The 19,351-nt window shown below is 43.2% G+C and overlaps 1 protein-coding gene across 4 annotated transcripts in view; it reads right to left on the reverse strand.

Annotated features, from left to right (window-relative positions):
* Positions 1 to 2,076: 2,076 nt before the first annotated feature.
* pcdh7b (protocadherin 7b) overlaps positions 2,077 to 19,351 on the reverse strand; it is a 106,345-nt gene continuing 89,070 nt past the window's right edge. For 2 of the 4 annotated variants that reach the window (XM_062449231.1, XM_062449230.1), the window contains exons 3-4: positions 8,160 to 8,178; positions 6,725 to 6,857 (exon numbers count right to left, since the gene is read on the reverse strand). In XM_062449231.1, the coding sequence (XP_062305215.1) occupies positions 8,162 to 8,178 (17 nt within the window). In that variant the 3' untranslated portion in view covers positions 6,725 to 6,857; positions 8,160 to 8,161. Of the gene's footprint in view, positions 6,858 to 8,159; positions 8,179 to 19,351 lie in introns of all 4 variants that reach the window. The other 2 variants (XM_062449229.1, XM_062449228.1) reach the window with 1 other exon arrangement.

The following is a 19,351-nucleotide window of genomic DNA, read 5'->3' on the forward strand; positions in this document are numbered from 1 at the left end:
TCCACACAGTTGTTGGCCTTTGGATACTGTCCATTAATGGCAAGGTTACAGAGTATTTTTACTGGCTCAGTTTAGATATTTAAGACATACATTATGTTATAATGTACTAACATACACATAGAACCACTGTGCATATAAAGGACATATCAAGCTAGGTAAGGAGGAACAGATATCAATTCATAGAGATATTTATCTATGTGTGTGTGTGCGTGTGCTTTGTCATACTTTGTGAATGTCCTATAATGACATCATCCTCAGGGGTGTGATAGCCAGCAAAATAAACGATAATAGAATTTATATGATCACAATTAAATCAAAGTTATTACAGGGGTTTTTGTATAAGGTTGTTTATTTGCTCTATCCAGAACGCATAAAAGTTCTCCATCTCTTCATCTCCTGGCGCATCAATAAAATAAATATGAAATAAAAATCAATTTAACAAAGCACTAAATGCTCTTCCATTTATATAATTTCCCCTGGTTGCTCCTGAAAAATAAAATTTTAAGACAAAGAGAATCATAAATTGTGAAATATTGTATAGCTATTGCTCTATGTTTTATGGATGAATTCATATCACTGATCAGATTTTCTGCATTCCTTTCGCACAGCTGAGTTTACATGGGGAAGGAGTTTCATAAAATTGTACTTTCAGAGTTCGCTTTCGGCATGGTAATCAATGGTTTATTAACTAGCCTCAATTCTAGCTTTGATCTAATTCTTTCTCTTATTTCTCTTCTTGCTCTTAAGAGATCAATGCCTCTCTCCTCTCCTCACCTCTCCACTCCTGTGCACCAAAATACAGGTGCATTACACTCAGACATGAAGATAATTCAACTTTACTACAGTGTGTAAGTGCAGAGATGTATGTTATTATTAACATTAATAAGCATTCAACAAATAGAGATTAGTGAATGCTGAATCACAAGAAGCCCTGCCCTGCCTATCAGGCATTGATTTTGGTAATACCAGAAACAATTTCTTAGTTTTGGTTACTTTGGGAATAAATGAGGGTATAACACACAAACCTACTCCAATGTTTTCAAATGGAAGCACCACTGACACTAAACCCATACATTATTTATGAACTAATATGAACTTTTCAAATCATAGAAACAATTCATTGATATGCATTGCGTAAACATTAATTATGTTCACATTTATTCTAATTGGTCTTTACTTTCCTCCCTCTAGATTGAAAATGTATATTTTCTGCTGATTATTCCATGCCAGGCAATTCTAATGATTTCAAATGACAAGAAAACGAGGCACTCCCTTAGAATGTCCGCATAATTTTAACTAAAACGTGTCCCATCCTATGATCAAAGTAATGTTATTTCTTTAGAAAACAAACGTGAAATACTGTTATTATTCATTTAAATAAATACCGGCTCATTTATATGGTGAAATACATCATACAAATGTTGGAAATCATTCGAATTAGTAATGCGTACACTTGAGATTAGAATGCACAGACTTTGCAACGGATGCAGTCTGTTCTCTTGCTAAAGAAAGCGTGGATTTGTTCTGTTACTAAAACAGTAATGCTAATCATATAGCCTCACACTTGTTGTTGTGATGCCTTGTAATTTGCATCACAAACTAAAGTGAAAGTTGCTTGTCGATCTTCATAAATCCACTATATTTAGTGTGGTATTATTTTAATTCACTACATGAATCCAGAGAAAAGTTTCACAAATTATTGAACCAGGGGATTGTAATTTTAGCATGCTTTGTAACTCCATTAGTGGTGTGTGTTTGTGTGTGTGTGGGTAAGTGTGCTTGCGCTAGTGCTAATCAGAGCATAGGGAATGGAGCAGAATGGATCTCTAATTACCTGGCTAGTAATCACCTCATACATCAACCAGACATACAGTATGGGGAGATAGAACACACACACACACACACACTCACAGTCTTTGATATGGGTGAAGAGAGGAACAATGTTGAACTCGAGAACATAGCTGTCTAGAACACAACCTTTGATCTTTGGAATGACCACTCTCAGTGTGCAAATGACACCACCACACAGCAACCCTCAAGAAACCACTTCAAAGAAGAAACACATGGCACTGCATATCATTTTACCATGTTATATTTTAATTTCTGCAGAGACAAAAATGACAAGCAATTTATTTACAGAAACCTGTACAAAAGCAAATTAAATTATGTAAAATAGTTCATAAATAGAAGTGGACTTGCGTTCAATACATTTTGCCATGTTCAGCTAAGCTGCGTGCATAGTGACTCATAATAAACAATGATAAACTGTTTCCTCAATTCTATATCAACATCCAAGTTGCAGGACAAATGATTTATGGTTAATATTACAAATCTCATCACAGACTGAGAACGCTCATTGACTATGGAAGAGATCTGACTGAAAACACACCCCAGGGATAGTATGGATGGCATACACTGCTATACACTTCCTTTATGACTTCTAACTCAGTTAAGCTGCGCTAGGAAAGCAGTTGATTTAGTCAGTTACACCCCCCTTGTACTTCTGACTATCAGTACCATACCAATAACAATATACATTCAAAAGTGAGCAAAAGTACTGAATATGTTGAATAAAACATTTGCCTCTCTTTCTATCAATCACCTTTCTCAAACCTTGCAAACTATTTTTAATTTGTCTCGGTGAACACAGGATTTTACACAGTCCTGACCACTGCTGCAATGTCAAAGCAGTCAAACCTGTTGGTCCATGTCTATACTTTGTGTGTAATACATTTGACAGAAATGTGTATTACATAAAGTGTGTCTGTTGGGCCACCCTGAGGTGTGTATTCCGTCAGAATCTCTGCCTTTTGGCTATTTTCATTTCTCCTGTTTAGCATCTCGAAGCTACCTTCCATCAGTGCAGTAAAATGTCTTCAAGCTCTTTCCCCCCCACTCCCTAGAAGAGCCCTGAAGAGTGTATCACACACAGACATGATCTTCAGTATCTTCAGATGAAGCACATCGACAACATGCTGCAGTTGGATTTGATACCAATAGGATAATCATATCCTACTACATTATATTTGTTACTATTTAAAAGCAGCTACAAACATAGTAATTTGGTTGTACAACCACATTAAACTGGTTATGCACGAGTCGTTATCCCATTGAAACTCTTGAATAGATTCAAGGGGTACTCTTACGCTTACTGGCATTTAACTGGTCTTATAGCAAGATGCTTGAACATCGTTGGACTTTATCATGATACGTTAATCCACAGGATGTATTTCACTTGTACTTCAACTTCATCCAAACTACTTTTTGAAAGCATGTCAGCATAATGTGGTTTTTGCTCCATTCCGAACCAACAATTACCATACCAATAGGTATAAAAAGGCACAATTGCATATTTTGCATTCACTCTTTTTTTTTGTATGTTTGTTGTTATGTTTTAGTTTTTCTTTTCTTTTTCTTTTTTTTTTACAGAAGCACTAAATATACAAAGTGGCACTAGAAGAGAAAAAAGTAAAGAAAAAAATTACTATGTACTTATTCATGATAATTTCCAATTTTATGACCATTGCTGGAAATATATACTATATATATATATATATATATAAACAGTCCAAATGTAACCAAGAATAGCCTTGCCAATTAAAATTTCCAAATGGTTTCACTGTGTTCCATAAGTTTCTCGTAGCCTACAGTGTACGTATGTTGCTCTATGGTTTCATTTTAGATATTTTGCTCAGTGGAGTGAGTTTGAAAAAAATACAATTATGAATAGATAACAGCTGATTAAAGAAAAGTGAAGATGGAAAATAATGCTTAATGCTAAATAAAGGTACATTTTATTAGCCTCCAACTGATATCCTAAGTCATACTACATGGCCAATGTTTGTTTAGGTATAACAAAAGCAAGCAACAAGATGAACCTCTATGATCACAGGGATACATTTTTTTGTACATTTTCTCAGTAAGTGAAGTAAATTCCCTTTAAACGTGCAATAAAAAGTACATATTTATGTATACAGTTTATAAGCATAGGAGCACTTCTTTCAAACAACAAGTACTTACAGACTACAGATTGGCAGACTGCAAAAAAAAGTAGTCCATTCAAACTGAAGGGTTAGTTAACATACAAAAGGGTTCCATTGCATTGGATATTCTTTAGCTGACAGGACATCGTATCTCTTCACTTTTGAATGAAACAACAGCACACAGGGAGTAAGGCGGCGCAAAGTCTCGTACTACTCTATGTGTGTTCATTTTGTGTGTTGTCACGGTCGTAAGCGTCAGTTCCAAATTATATGGATGTTTGTCTACACGCAACATCCTTACACATACACTCAGCCTAAAGTCTCTCTATACTGTACATGTATATGTTGTGTATATGCATTAAAAGCAAACACACTACCAAAAAATTTTTTTTTCTTCTCTGTGGTGTTTCTTTTTCTCTCTCTACAGGGGGATCATATCTCAAAGCTCGTCGGCGTTTACCTATGCTTTGGTTTTCTAATTATACCAACTTGTTAAGACTTTTTCCCAAATAGGTGCTGGCCCGCAGCGCGTGGTAACTGCACATCAGCGTTGTTGTGATTGTTCTCCACTGATTCACACATTCTGGCTCAAATATGTCTGTGCTGACATGAAATGTAACATTTGCTACGGTAGCATGTGCGGTATCCAGAAATAGACGTGCAAAGATTGGTTGGAGTCACCCTTTGTGTTTGTAGGCTTGCCAATGTGTGACGGAGAATAGGCTGTTTGTGTCAATGTTGTGTACAATATGGTATTTATTGCTCAGTCTAGCACACACTCAAACAAATATTGTGATTGACTGTCAAAATCGCCACATCAAAGTTATGCTAGGCCAGATAAGTATTCCTATGTCCAAATGTACTCACACAGTATTACAATAGAAGTTCCAAATTCTTAGATTTACGATTGTTGTGTTTCCAAACTCAACACTTCCATAACACCAAAACCCTGTTGTGTATGTTGTGTTTTGTGTCGGCATGTGCATTCGTGTGAAACAGAAACCCTGGTCAGCATTTTAGCCCGCGTCCAAAAGGGCACTTTGAGTGTGAAACATGTGCTATAGAAATACACACAACCATTTACACACATATGCAATCTACAAGCAGACTGGAACCAGTAATAGAGGTCAAATAATTTGCATTTGTAATTGGGAGGTGGGGTTAACGTCCACTCTCCTAGCATCCAAAGAGAAAGAGAGAGACAAAGAGAGACAGAGAAAGAGAGACAAAGAGAGACAGAGAGAGAGAGAGAGAGAGAGAGAGAGAGAGAGAGAGAGAGAGAGAGAGAGAGAGAGAGAGAGATAGAGAGAGAGAGAAAGAGACAAAGGGAATGTGAGCTTAAAGCACAGGTCTGGTTTATATGCTTTATATACAATGAGTTTCAATGTTCATGAGAGAAGCAAAGAGAGTATACACAAACTGGTTAATTTGGAATAATGTTGGACCCATGTGATTTTCTCAGAGCCAATCATAAAGGCTCCTCCTCGGGCCCCTTTTGTTGAGCATGTACTTCCTGAATGAGGTGATTTAGACAGTCTCAGTCTCATCCACAGGATAGAATCTTAAAGCTTCGTCTCAACCCAACTTGACTGGAAATCCATGTTATGGTATCATTAGCAAGTCTTAAGTTTGGTTGTCTTACAGGTCTCTTTGAATGCGAGGACAAATACTTTCGTCACAAGCAGTTTAGAAACGATCCTTGTTGAGTGTTTAGCATAGAGACCTTGATGAGCTGTGGCACACACGTGTCTATGTGGCACGTGCACCAAGGGAATAGTGGCCCGCTTCGCTCGCAAAATGTATCACTGTATCAATGTATCGCTCATCACACTGTTCAGTGTGTCAATCAAAGTAGTCCGCAGGTATAGATAAAAAAAGAACAAAAAGAAAACACATTAAAAAGAAAAACTGAAATAGGAAAGGTCCTCTTTTGTACAGGACAGTCATTAGGGGGAGTTGGGGATGATCGGGAAGGTAATGCATGCATGTTTATGGAAATGAGTAGCTCATTGTACAGATTGTGGTCACCAGGCAGCAGAAATGTTCCGGACGGCCCGGCTCGCCAGCAGCAGTACCCGATGTCTTGCTCCGAGTCTCTACAGCCCCCGCCTCTTCCTCCTCTTCCTCCTCTTCCTCCTCTTCCTCCTCTGAGTCACAGGTCTGGACCAGAAAAATGAGGTGCTATAAAAAAGGAATTTTGTTTTTATATCCACTTCGCTTTTAGCATGGCGTTGGTTTTCATCCTCCCTAGCTTAGCCAGGGTAGGGAAACGTTTCGTGGAGATTGTTATCATCGTGGCCAGCTACAATAGTTGTTCTGGCTGTTGAGAACTATGTGGGATGTGACCCTGTGGAGGTAAGGAGGGGGAAGGGGGGCTCGTCCACCACGTTCTGGCTCACAGGTAGACCTCCCGGCGGGTTAGCGTTCCGCAGGACGTGGGCTTGTACTCCCCGGTGGGCGCTAGGGGGATCTCCTCGATGGGGTGTCCCACTGCGTCCTCCCCGGCCCCGGGCGCCCCGTAGCTGGGCGAGCCGAAGGCCTCGTAGGAGGAAGAGGAGGAGGCCATCTTCGTGCTGAGCAGGTTGCGGTTGCGGTCGCCCAGCACGCGAGCCGAGGAGGGGTCTACCCCGTTGGCCATGGCCGTCATGGCGAGGCTCTCCGGGTTGCCAGACTGCTCGCCGCTACTACTGCCGCCGCCGCCGCCGCTGCCGCTGGCGCTCATGAAGGTGGAAAGCTTTGGTTGTTGGGGGGTGGTCTTAGGCCGCCGTTCGGGCGACGTGCGAACAGGCATCCAGCAGGAGTCGGAGTGGCCGTACTCGTCGCATTCCCGGGTGCACTTGCCCGTCATGGCTACGTCGGGCAAGGGCCGGGTGTCTGGAGGGACGAGAGAGAGAGAGACGAGATGGTGAGCAGAGCTGTTCAGCTTGTCCAAAGTAGGACAATGACATGTAAAGAGTAAGCTGATGAAACATCCTGGCCTGTTTGTTAGGTGTGGTATGTGCGACATGAAATCGTTTTTTCATGAATTCCTAACATTGCATGCGTCGCCATGTCGGCGTTTTCTTGTTAATGGGGTCATCATCGCATCTAGATGTTAATTGGAAGTCAAAGGAACCTTCATAAAAGGAGCATGGTCACTATGGTAACCAGGTCCACTAACATAACAACATTTAAAAAGTAATAATTCAATAAGCTTGATTAAACATATTTGCAATCATGCAAAACACATACCACATGACAAAAAAACTGTAACAACATCAAAACAAACGAACCAAATACAAAATAGAAGAAAACACCGCAGCTTCCATAGCGACACCTTAAACTAAAAGCAGTAGCATGACTAGTAGTTGAAGAAAATGCATGCTTCAAAATGTGAGAAGGAAGGGGGGGGGGGGGGGGAGGTGTGTGTTCGGGACAAATTATGTTGGTGCTTCCCTTGCACTCGTCTAATGATTTGCACCTATACGTGAACCGCTCTGCATGCGAGTGTGTAGGTGTTTGGCATGTAATGTGCACTTCAACATCGGGAGGACCTGTGTGAGAGAACGCAATAATGAGCTCTGCATAAGCCAATTTCTTATCTCGTGATGGAATCTCAGTCTTTTCTAAGTAGCTTAATAGCTTTGGGTGGGGTCAGTCACCTAATACCTTCTGAAAGTCCTCTAAGAAGGGTCTTAACCAATTATCCAGGCAGCAGATGACCTGCAATAAACTGCATTTACTGTATTTATCTTTAAAAAGGCGACTTGAATTGCCACACTGAGGAAACAGGTAGGAACACTTAAGAAAATGGCACTAGCGTTAATCGAAATGATGTCTTCTACCGCAGGGGTGAAATCTGTGTGTTGCGTTCAACAACGCTCCCTTGGGATGTTATCACTGTTGTCCGGTCGCATACCGTACAAAAACAGACTCACAAAGAAGCGTTACAAAGCTACAATTTTTCCCCAAAAGCCAAGGAACAACAGGGAACCCCACTAACTTGGTTAGGCTGAAGGTTAATGCGTTCAAAGACAATGTTATAACCATGTTGTTTTGATATGCCATGTTGGATGCATACTCATGACCTGATGCGAAGTATGACAAATAAGCAAGCAGAAGCGGGTGAGTGAAAATCAAGAAAGCATGCTGTCCTTCTCTATGGCAAAGACAGAATTAAGTTCAACCATGGCTTACTTTTAATGCTCTTTTTCTCCTGTAAAAAAAGATAAGAATAGAATCACTGTTTGTGCTTTTGTGGACACTGGCACAGTACTGTGTAAGAAAAAGAAGAAAAAAATAAGCTTGCACTGCATTGAATAGTTTGTAAATCAAATGAAAGCACTTTCATCAATATCGATTATGAGGAGTGCAGGAACATGTCTTGTGTAAACGGAAGAATTGAGACCAAAAATGCTCCCGGCCAGGACAGAAACAGACAATAGGAGGCAACAGAACAGTGTTGATGATTAGGACGTCCAAGCCAAAGTCAGTTGAATTGTTCCATCTTACTTGATTTGCATTCTTCAAATGCCAATAAACAATTATATCAAATACAGTTAGAGTGCCATTCCAATTTTTTGGTCAGTATATACAGTATACTACATCATTTGTCATTCTAGTAATAGCCCACTTATTCCCTACATTAAGTTGTATATTTAATTCCTGGAATTATCAGTCAGTATGCATGCTCTGGATAAGAGCTTATGCTAAATGACTAAATGTAAATGCATGCAGTTCACATTTATACTCAGCATGTCAGTGTTCTCCAAATCGTTGACGATGCATTTTTAGTGCATGAATGTGCCAAAAGGTCAAATACAATCAACTATCCCAAGCAAAAAGAAAGCCAGAGGTTGGTGTGAAGTCTTGGCATGCTGGAAAGAATGAAATGGTGAATTCAGCTAACAATGTATGAATGAAACAAGACTACACACAACAAACACATCTCTCTGTGTCTCTCTCTCTCCTCATGCATGATATGTGGATGGGTAGTAATCCAGGTTGCTTAGATACAGACATCACACATCAGTCTGCCTGCGAGACTAACACCTTTCCATCCAACAGTTCCTGTGATTAACCATCAGAGCCGTTGCCTGACGACCGAGTCTTCAGCTTCTCACCCTGAGCCAATTCCCACAATGCATTCCACTGCTAGAGGCCAACAGCCTCTCCTGGCCTCTGCGCTTGGCCCTTGGCTGCTCATCTGATCGTCCTCTCTCCCTGAACAGACCCCCGGAACACTCCAAGAGAGAGAATACCCTAACCCTAATCCAGTTACTCTCCCAGGAATCCAGTTCAGGATTGGCCCTGAGTGAGAGGACAAGACCTGAGGGTCTGACAAGGTCTCTCCCTGGAACTGCTGCTCACTTGGGTGCTCAACCCTGCTACTCACAAGAAGGCACAGGCTATGGAAGCTATCTAGGAAAATACGAGAATTGGGGAAAAAATGCTCACACCATTAGCATTTTGACCTTCAAAGGCTGTGGTCAAACGCCAAGGCTATTGGATAAAGACTTGAGACCGCAGAGCATATTTCTTTCATAAAGAAGCTTTGACGTGATATGCATTCGGCCATCTCGGTGCAGCTGCTTTAGAAAAGCACGGCCAATCGTCTGCAGAGGCTTTCCGAACAGGAAGAGGGTACACACTGCAAAAATTACTAACGCCGGCAGATCAAAGCTACACAGCTTTTTTCTCTATGACCCCCCCCCCCTCTCTCTTTCTTCTCCTGAATGCTGAAAGCACAGAAGATGTCCTTGGGGAAGTCCAACAACATATCAACATTAAAACCATTTAATACCAACTGTCATTCCTTTCCAAGCAGACAAACAAGGCCACTAAACATAGCTTATAACCAAGAGTTATTAAAACAAGTCATGAGCCAGAGCTAATTTTTACTGTTCAGCTGAAGAAGACTTTATTAAGAAATCCCAAGGATATAAGGAACACTATTTTTAGTCTGGGCCTCCCAGTCAAACGGCTGACTAATTGTATTTCTCCATTTAAAGTTAAAAGTTTTTTTTTCTCCTTTTTTTTTGTATAAAAGGAAAGTGTCTCTGTTGGGCTTCATTTTGTGATAATCACATTGTGTTAGGGAGACATTCTCTTTTTAGAGCACGGGTCGTGGAAGGGTAATTCTCTACTTGGTCAAACTTAGCAAATGAGTTGAGGCCCTTAGCAGTTAAATTATAGCTAGTTGAATTATTTGCTATTATTACCGTTGTTGTGGGGGCTGCTGTGACTTAGCATTGCTAGGACACACAGTAATTCGCTAATCTTGAAAGCACAAAGGAAGCGATAAGGCATTTATGTATGCTGCATCTTCAATGAGAAACGACTGGTCCTTCATATTCACCAGCACCTCATGACTTCCACCCCGACACAAAACAAGTGGGTCATTTCACAGTCTTAAAGCCATTGCATTACTGTGAAGCTCTGGGTCTCCAAACAAGGGGGTCGGTGGGAGGCTCTCCAACAAGGTTTCCACCCCAGGGCAGAGGGCTCCTTGGCAGGATAAAGAGCCGCCTCGGCCGGGGTGATCCGGAAAACGGGCGCTAACGCCACGGCGCCGCGGGCGGTCCGACCGCTGTCGCGGTGAGGCTTTCAGCCAAGCGGGTCCACTATATCCAGCCTCGGTCCCTTTCAATGGGCTCAAAAGAGCTCCGGAGAATATTTCCATTGTGTTTGTGTGTGATGGGACCCGCCGTCGAGTGGGGGGTGTTGAGGGGAAACAGGAAGCCACTCAGAGCTTTCCATCGATAATTACACATGGACAAAAGTCAGTGCTGTCAGCATGATGACCCCACTCCTCCCTCCTCTTTCATCGCCCGGCGGAAAAGGGCCACGCTTGTCGCTGTGGGCATGCGTTTATGTGTTTCCATGTGCATGTGTATTTGTCACAGTGTGTTTGCAAAAGCTGGACTAAGAGCACCCGCATATGTGTGTGACGTGTGTATGTGTCTCTGAATGTGTGTGAGTTTGAGTGGCTGTGTGTGTGTGTGTGTGTGTGTGTGTGTCTCAAATCCGGACTGCTGAAAGTGGGCCAGTGGCTGCACTGACTTAGCTGGCTTTACTTTTGCAGGCTGCTTCACTGAATGCCCATATCTGCAGCTCAGGCTAATTCCGAATGCCTTTGCTGCAGAAGCACAATGGCTATTAGATATGGAGGTTTACTGAACCCTCTGTGATGTGTCAGAGTAGGAAGTTGTGAGACGTGTTCTTTGTGTGCGTGTGTGTACGTGCATTTGTGTGTGTCGCATCCGATGTGTTTATTTGCGGGTGGTCTTTGGCGCTGGTGTCGGTTCACTGACATCTATATTGTATGTACAATACAATCCTTTACATACGATACAGATTCGTAGCCATATAGTACAACATTCACAACAACCGGCCAGTCTCATCTTCTAGTCAATTTCTGCCCGTATGTGTCCTGTCAGCAGTGACTACACTGTGGCCTTTCCTCCGGTCTTTTCCGCTTGGGAGAGTCCGCCCAAACAGAGTAAATGGAGGCGGAGAGAACGAAGAGAGAGGGAGACAGAGGGCGAGAGATGTTAACAGACACCGCAGCTGGGCGGCCGAGCAGATAGGGGTCAGTGTGGCAGCAGGGGAGAGAGTGAGGAGAGAGACAGAGAGAGAGAGAGAGAGAGAGAGAGAGAGAGAGAGAGAGAGAGAGAGAGAGAGAGAGAGAGAGAGAGAGGACGGGGGAGAGACACAGGGAGGGTGAGGTAGAGGGAGGACGGGAGAGGGACACAGGGAGGGTGAGGTAGAGGGAGGACGGGAGAGAGAAATGAAGGGACTAAGCCTGGTTCAACATGGCAGTGGCACAGCCAGGCTTTGTAAGAACAACACACTGTCAATGATACAGAGGCAGCCAGAGGAGAGAGACGACGAAGGCTGAGGAACACACACACACACAAGCAGGCACACAACCTCACATTCAGTCACGCCCGCATTAGAGATCGAACAAAGTCGGGTTGATTCAGCCACAGTACCATGTGAGCCTCGGGATCCATGTATGCAATTTACCTCGACAACAGCTACCTCGTGCCACAAGGGAGGTCACTCGTCGCTTCTTGCACAAAGCTCAATCCAGCCCCTTCATCACACTCCCTTGATTAACAAGTCACAAAAAACACATTCCCCAAAAATGTCATTAACGCCCGCGAGTCTTCGGGTGTTTCACATGGTTCCAATTCAACCAGTAAATCAACCCTGGGAACAAGGAGAATTGTTTATCCCTTTTCTCCCTCCATCCTTTTTATTGTCACCTGCTGAAGATCGCAAAAGAACGAGAGGGGGGGGGGGGGGGAGTCCTTTGGCTTGGATGCGACCCGAGACGGAGGCGTCAAGACCGAACGGTCGAGACAAGCGTTTTAAACTGTGCTCACTCCTCCGCCTCATCAAAGTGCCCTGTTTGGATGGATCTATTTCACGCGGCGGAGCAATCAGGCCCAGTTGACAGCGTACAGTGCTGTGTGTCATAAGGATTACTTCACGCGCCGAGGGTGGAAAATGAAATATTTATCCTGCAAAACCAGCTGTCAAAAACACTCAAGCCTTTATGAGAAAATGAAGGGAAGAGAAAAAAAAAAACTTAAAAGGGAAAGAAAGAGAATGAGACGGATCGGGAGGAGAAAGAGAGAGACAAAAGTGCGAGGGAAAGAGAGAGAAAAAAGAACGAGGACAATGAAGACCACGAGCGCAAGGGACTGAGGAAAGCGAGGAGAGAGCCATCCTTCACTGTACATTCACTCAGTATCCTTCCCCTTCATTCTCCCCCCTAATAGGTTCCATTTAATTATGTGAAACTCAGGCTGGTTTTGCAGACTAATTATGGGCGAGTGATCTCCCTCACAGGCACTGTCTCCCTGCAAGGACCCTGAAGCATCACCACATGCCTGAGAGGCACTCACCATCAAAGACTGCACCAACCACTTCAACTGAATCCCACACATGGTGAGGCCATGACTGACACAGAGATAGAGGGAGAGCAAGAGAGACAGACACAAAGAAAGAAAGAAAGAAAGAAAGACAGACAGAAAGGAAAGACAGACAGACAGATATAGTGTCTGAATTATTAAAAACCATGATGGGGATGAGAGAGAAAGAGATGTAACAATATCCACAGGAAGCCAGGATGGTTGTCTTTCTCAGCTGAGATGTTTGCCACATAAGTAAAAGGGGGGTGAAATTAAAAAAAGAGAGCGGTATCTGGGAAGGAAAATGAAAAGGAAGCCTGCCCTGGAGAGCTCTGACCTTTTCGAGATGAAAGTCGTGGTGTGCTACGCTTGCAACTGAATTAATTGTCAGTGTTTTCCCAAACCACGCTTACCGGCGGCGTTTGTTTTTCGATCGACATCTGTGAAATAAGGACAGCAGGTCCAATGAAATCACCTCGAAATCCATAACCCACACAGTAGCACTGTGCTAGCACTTCACCATGATCCTACAAGGCCAACTGGATGAAATGAAAGATGATAGCTAGCTTCTTGAACCAGTTTGCTTTAGCCAGTATCCGACTGCTTAAGCTCCTTTAGCAGAATTGAAGGGGAAGCTATTCAAAATGGCTGGCCAGACTGTGTTAGGTTCTATCTGCTTTCCTGATCTGTTGAGCTGTTTACTTCCCTCGAAATGATGACTAAAGGACAATCCTGAACCCCCACTGTGATCAATGAAGTGAGAACGGAGAGAGAGAGAGATTTGTCACAACATCCTCTTTGGCTTACTAACACTCACATTGTCCTCTCAAAAATATAGAGACCAAACAATGCATTTCTGTCTCTTCTAATTGCCATTTGCAGTGGGTCTCAGAGCACTTATTGAAGCCAAAAGCAGAGCTACAGGTACGGAGGGTTTCTCTTTCATTTACAACGTGGCAATACAGTATCTGGAGTAATGAGTGTACGCACTGACTTCTCCAGAGGTGAGTAATTGGAGAGAGATTAAGTAGCATAATTTCATCCTACTGACGATCTCACAGCCAATTACTAAATGCTACTTTCTCTCTCGCTTTCTGTCTCCCGCTCTCTCTCCCTGTCTCTTTTTCTTTCACGCACACACACACACACACACACACACACACACACACACACACACACACACACACACACACACACACACACACACCACACCACACACACACACACACACACACACACACACACACACACACACACTCTCTCTCTCTGGTCTCCCTCGATCTCCCTAATCAGTTGGCAGGGTTAACAGGGTATCCCATAAATACAGCATTGACCCTTTTGGTCAAGCACACCCATTTATCTTGCATTCGCAAGAGAAGCCAGCGCACACATAGAATGTATGGCAAACACAAGTAACACACGTTCATTAGCAGAAATAAGGAGATAACTAATCTAATACTCAAGTGTGTGTGTGTGTGTGTGTGGGTGGTGGGGGCGGTGGGAGGGGGCCAATCTATTGCTGCTCTCAGAACAGTGGGACCATGAAGCCAGAAAGACAAGGAAGGAGGGAGAGAGGAAAGCAGGGAAACTGTGACTCATCCAGAGTGCTCATTCGAATGGTTTATCCTCCAGCACAGGAACACTGTACCACAGCTACTCTGGACACACCGCATACCTGGAGGTCCGTCTGGTGCGAGAGCATTCGGTGGCTCGGCAGACCCTTTTCTGTTACCGCGCGTTCAAAGCTCACACAGATTGCGAGTGACTTTAAGAAAAATGCATTGTGGGGGACTTTTTCAAAGCCCTGCTTTTCTCCTACGTGGCATTGCCGTTCCCACCGTAGAACGCTAGCCGTGAGGTTAAGACTCATACTGGAATGGTGCGCATGCAATGCTGGCTGGAACTGATAAGACGACAACGCTTCCATTTGAGCTCATTTTCACTGAAACAAACACATAGGAAGCCTTCTGACTAAGAAAAGAAATGAAGGAAGAAAAAAAGAAGCAATCCTATGTCTTACAGTGCATGCAGTGTGTGTTTGTCATAGCACAATGCTAAACATTTACAAGAGAAGAGACAGGCACACAGTTGCATTAGATAAACAGACATGTACAGTACAAAGGGATGAGGATGACGAGGGGGCGATGGATGCGTAGAAAATGGTAGGGCTTGAGCTTGTGCAATGCAGTCAGTCGGAGAGGGAAGAGTTAAATCTCGAAAAATGTGTGTTTTTCTGTTGTTTATTATTCCTTTATATTCTCGTTCCCCTCCTCTCGCTCTTTCTCTCTCTCTCTCTGACTCTTTCTATCTGGTTCTTTAGAAGAAAGTCTCATTGCCTCTCCTCCACAGTGTGTGCTTATCGCACACTCCCAGGCACGTACGCACAATAGCCCATTTTACACCATTAAATGCTTATTTATCAAAATACAATTTCAATTAAATCCCCCCCCAAACCTGACCAGTTTGTGCCTTTGCCTCTCTTTACCAGCTGGAATAATAAAACGCACATCTAAATCACAGTGTTTGTACATAAATGGATGTATAGGATAGAGAAGGATAGGAACAAATCTCATCATTGTTTGAACTATTTGCATGGGAGGCAGATTCAGGTAATTCGAAAGACACGTTTCCTGGGATTCTCACTGCTATGTATTCATGCCGTACACTTAGGGGGCTAACCGCAAAGGTGACTAAAGATGTTTCACGTGTAACACGTTTTCTCAGAGTTGCTCGCAAAAAAACAAGTGTTTAGTAGGTGATATTACACCACTTGGCAAAGGCACCCCTAACAATGGCAACACAAACTACAGAAAATGTTTATTGTTGCATTCTGGTAAGTACAGAATTCCTGAGTGACCTACATGATGAAGCTAAACATTGTTCATGTATATTTCTACTTACAGTGATTTGTTCAAATCTACGGATACATGCTATTTGATAGCAACACAGTTTATGACAAAACAATCAGGAAAAGTCTTGGCTGCAATCCCACAATCCAGTTCTTCAACACAAAGCCACCAACATACCCTATCAGCAGCTAGCCATGTCAGCTATGTCATTTAATAATATGAATATTATTATTGTGATTATTTAAAATACAATGTTATAACAATTAATGGTGGCACCGGGTCACACCATCCATCCACGCCTCCATGCCACCCTACAACTTCCTCCTACCAACCCCTTGCCACCCCAGGTGAAAATGTTTAGATCCACCCACCTAACTAGCTCCTAGCGGCTAGCTTAAGTACCAAGCACGCCACCTGGTCTACAGTAGCCACGAATAAAGCAAAGCGTTTATAGCCACTATCTAGCCTGGCACTGGTTTCAAGAAAGACTCTGCACAGTGAATCACAGCTTGATGCAAGGCCAGTCAAGACGTTCTGAAGGGGTAATTATGTTGACCCCAGGGAAGCGGCTTTTAGGTGAGTGGGCTTTGAGGAAAGGATCAGTAACCATGCAGGTGAGAATATCTGCACTCAGTGCTTTCAAGGTTTCTGAGGTGTTATACAGAGGAGGCAATCTCCTATCTCCCCTAACCGACCCAATTAGATTCCTTTGAGGGCATTGTGAGGTTGTGATTTGCCGAAATTGAGTATATAGGCCCTATGACCAGTTTCTTTTTGACTCAACTGATTATGGAACGGACACTTTTCCTTCCTAACATAAATGTCTTTTCAAATTCTTTACAATTTTCCATGTCAGAAAATAGTTTGCTTTATTTTCTATAGCGAATGGTCAACTTGGCAGCCCAGATACGCTAGGTATGTTACTAATAATTATAAAATGTACTCTGTACCCACAGTAAACCTTGAGATAATTGTATAAAATATGAACAAATCGTTAACTTCCTGTAATTCATTCACCATCTATGTTGATTCCCACAAAGGGACATATTAGTGGGCTTGAATACAAACCTACTTAGAGTTACAAAGGCATCTTACCTCATATCTAGGTCTGAAATAGTAACAGCACAATTTATTTTGATTTAACTTGCAAAACACTTTTGACTGATTAAAATATGTGATGAATCAAAATGCAATGTTCCCATGATGCCTATGGATGGAATCCAACAGAAATCAGGCAATAGAAGTAGATGGGAAACTCAATTGAACTTCAACACTATCAACACTCTTCCTGTCATATTGATAACCGCAACCATTGCTATCATAATCCTTAGCATCACAATCATCATTATCACCATACTGTAGACCCAATGTCTAAGTCTGCACTAAGTCTGAAGCCATTGATAGTCTGTGGTTTCATTATTTGGACATGGTAGTAGTCCTAACCGTATAAATGCTCAGAATATCACTCTACAATATAGTAGATTAGCCGGACACTGACAGATCGTGACAGTTACACCCCGCTGCCCCCCACCCCAAGACATACACAGCAGTGATAGACATACTGTAGCTGAGCCTGATGCAGACTTTTCTTCACCCTCAAGGGAGCTGCTTGTCTTTTCTTAACCCCCTCTTTGCCAAGCCAGGGCCTTGGAGGAAGCACAGATTGTTGTGGGTGTGACAGCTTGGTTTACCTAAAGTCTAACTCCTGGGTTCTGTGTTGTGACAAGTCTCATCGGTCCTGCCACCCACGATCAATACTCTCCTTATTCCACAAGAGTAGCTAGAGATAGATGCAGCCACAACAAACCATGCCCGAGGTGTGTGTGTGTGTGTGCGTGTGTACGTGTTTGATTGTGTTTTGGATGTGTGTGAGCCTGTGTGTTTTCTCTTATCGTTTTGCATGTCGGAATGAGAGAGAGAGGATGAAAGCAATCTCGTTTGCACGTTTCCTGATAGTCATCCTCACTTCAACTCTGCATAGCAAAAGTCGTCAGTGACAATGGCCTACCGCTCCACAACCAAATAGGATTTCCTCACATACACACCCGTTCCTTTCAGGCTCTGCATACAATATTCACCACTTATCCTCCATTTGAAACCAGGTTCAGCTAGCTGAGGAGTAGAGGAGGGTCTGCGTCTCACTTTCCAAATCTCTCTCAACCGAACCCACCCTCACCCCCTCCTCAAACACCGTGGACCGAGACCCTTTTTTCGAAACAGGCCAGTTTAGAAATAGACATATACGCGGCCCCACCAGCTAAGGCACGGTGCATTATTTAAAGCACCGGGGGCTCAATTTGTCATTCTCGCAGGCTCATCAGAGGAGAACATTCTTTATTAAATGCACTCTGACTGGGGGTTTAGGCTGCCTGTCTGACGGATCAAAGGAGCAGCATCTTCAGTCTCCAGGCTTCCTCTCTGATTCCAACCGACAAAATGAGTCAATTAAATCCAATGGCTCCCCCACCAAAATAAAGAGAGGAGTTAGAAAAAGAGCCCCCTAATGGAGGTCTTAGCTGTCAGGGTGTTGAGAGGATTGTGGGAGCAAGAAACACCCTGGGATTTTAAGGAGAGGTGTGGTGAATTGAAATGTAGCCACTGCCAATGTTCGCTACTGGGCCATGTCCGGTAATTATGCTTTAGTATCCTTAGTATCCGCTGTACTTAGATCCCTTCCACAGATTTGGAAAAGACTGGATTGTCCACTTATTTTGATAACATCCTTGTTTATACTTATCCTAGATTGTTACAGTTTAGGGATTATCAAAAACCTCACTCGGTGACACTGTTTTGTCTAGTGTTGATAAGGTTGGTCATTTTTGTATCGTTCTTGGCAGATCGTCACCGACACGTTGCAGACATGCAATCAGATTATTAATGCACTCTGCGTCACTCATCTAATATGTGTCTGGCTGATACTATACAAATACACAATTATACTTCTCTCTCCTGCTTTGATGTTCTCAGGAAACGTACATCGTTAGTCAATATACTTGACAGACGTGTTTTTCCCCATCTCTGAATTTCACACCTACCTTACTTCTTTTTAAAGCTCTCAACTGATTTATTTTAGTTATTTTTTCCTCTCTCTCTCTCTCTCTCTCTCTCTCTCTCTCTCTCTCTCTCTCTCTCTCTCTCTCTCTCTCTCTCTCTCTCTGACTCCCCCCCCCCCCACAGCACCTCCTCGATGCAAACACTGGTGGGCTTCGGAAAATATTTATTTTTCGCCAATTGATCCAGACGGACTGATGGGTCTTTCACGGGCGTCGGAATTCAAACTGTTTTTGTCCCACGGATGTCTTTAAATATCAATCACCGGGGAGCAGGGAGCGGCCATGACTGCAGATCAGGCTCCTGGCGTCAAAGGCCAAACTCATTTTCAGAAAGAGCGAGGACAGAGGAGGAGGGGGGGGGGGGGGGGGGGAAACCTGACATATGCCATACACAACGATGACAAAGTGTTCTGTATTCTGTTGTGGCGGTCGCTTGGTGTCAGACGTCTACCTTCCCCTGACTGACTCGACAGGAGGCAGGGAGAGAGGGAGGGAGAAGGCCTCGAGTAGAGTCATTCGTGCCCCCGGGTGTAAGTAATGGTGCGGAAAGGGGTGGGGGGTGGTGT

This window comes from Osmerus eperlanus, chromosome 23 (assembly GCF_963692335.1).
Source record: "Osmerus eperlanus chromosome 23, fOsmEpe2.1, whole genome shotgun sequence".
Taxonomy (NCBI): Eukaryota; Metazoa; Chordata; class Actinopteri; order Osmeriformes; family Osmeridae; genus Osmerus; species Osmerus eperlanus.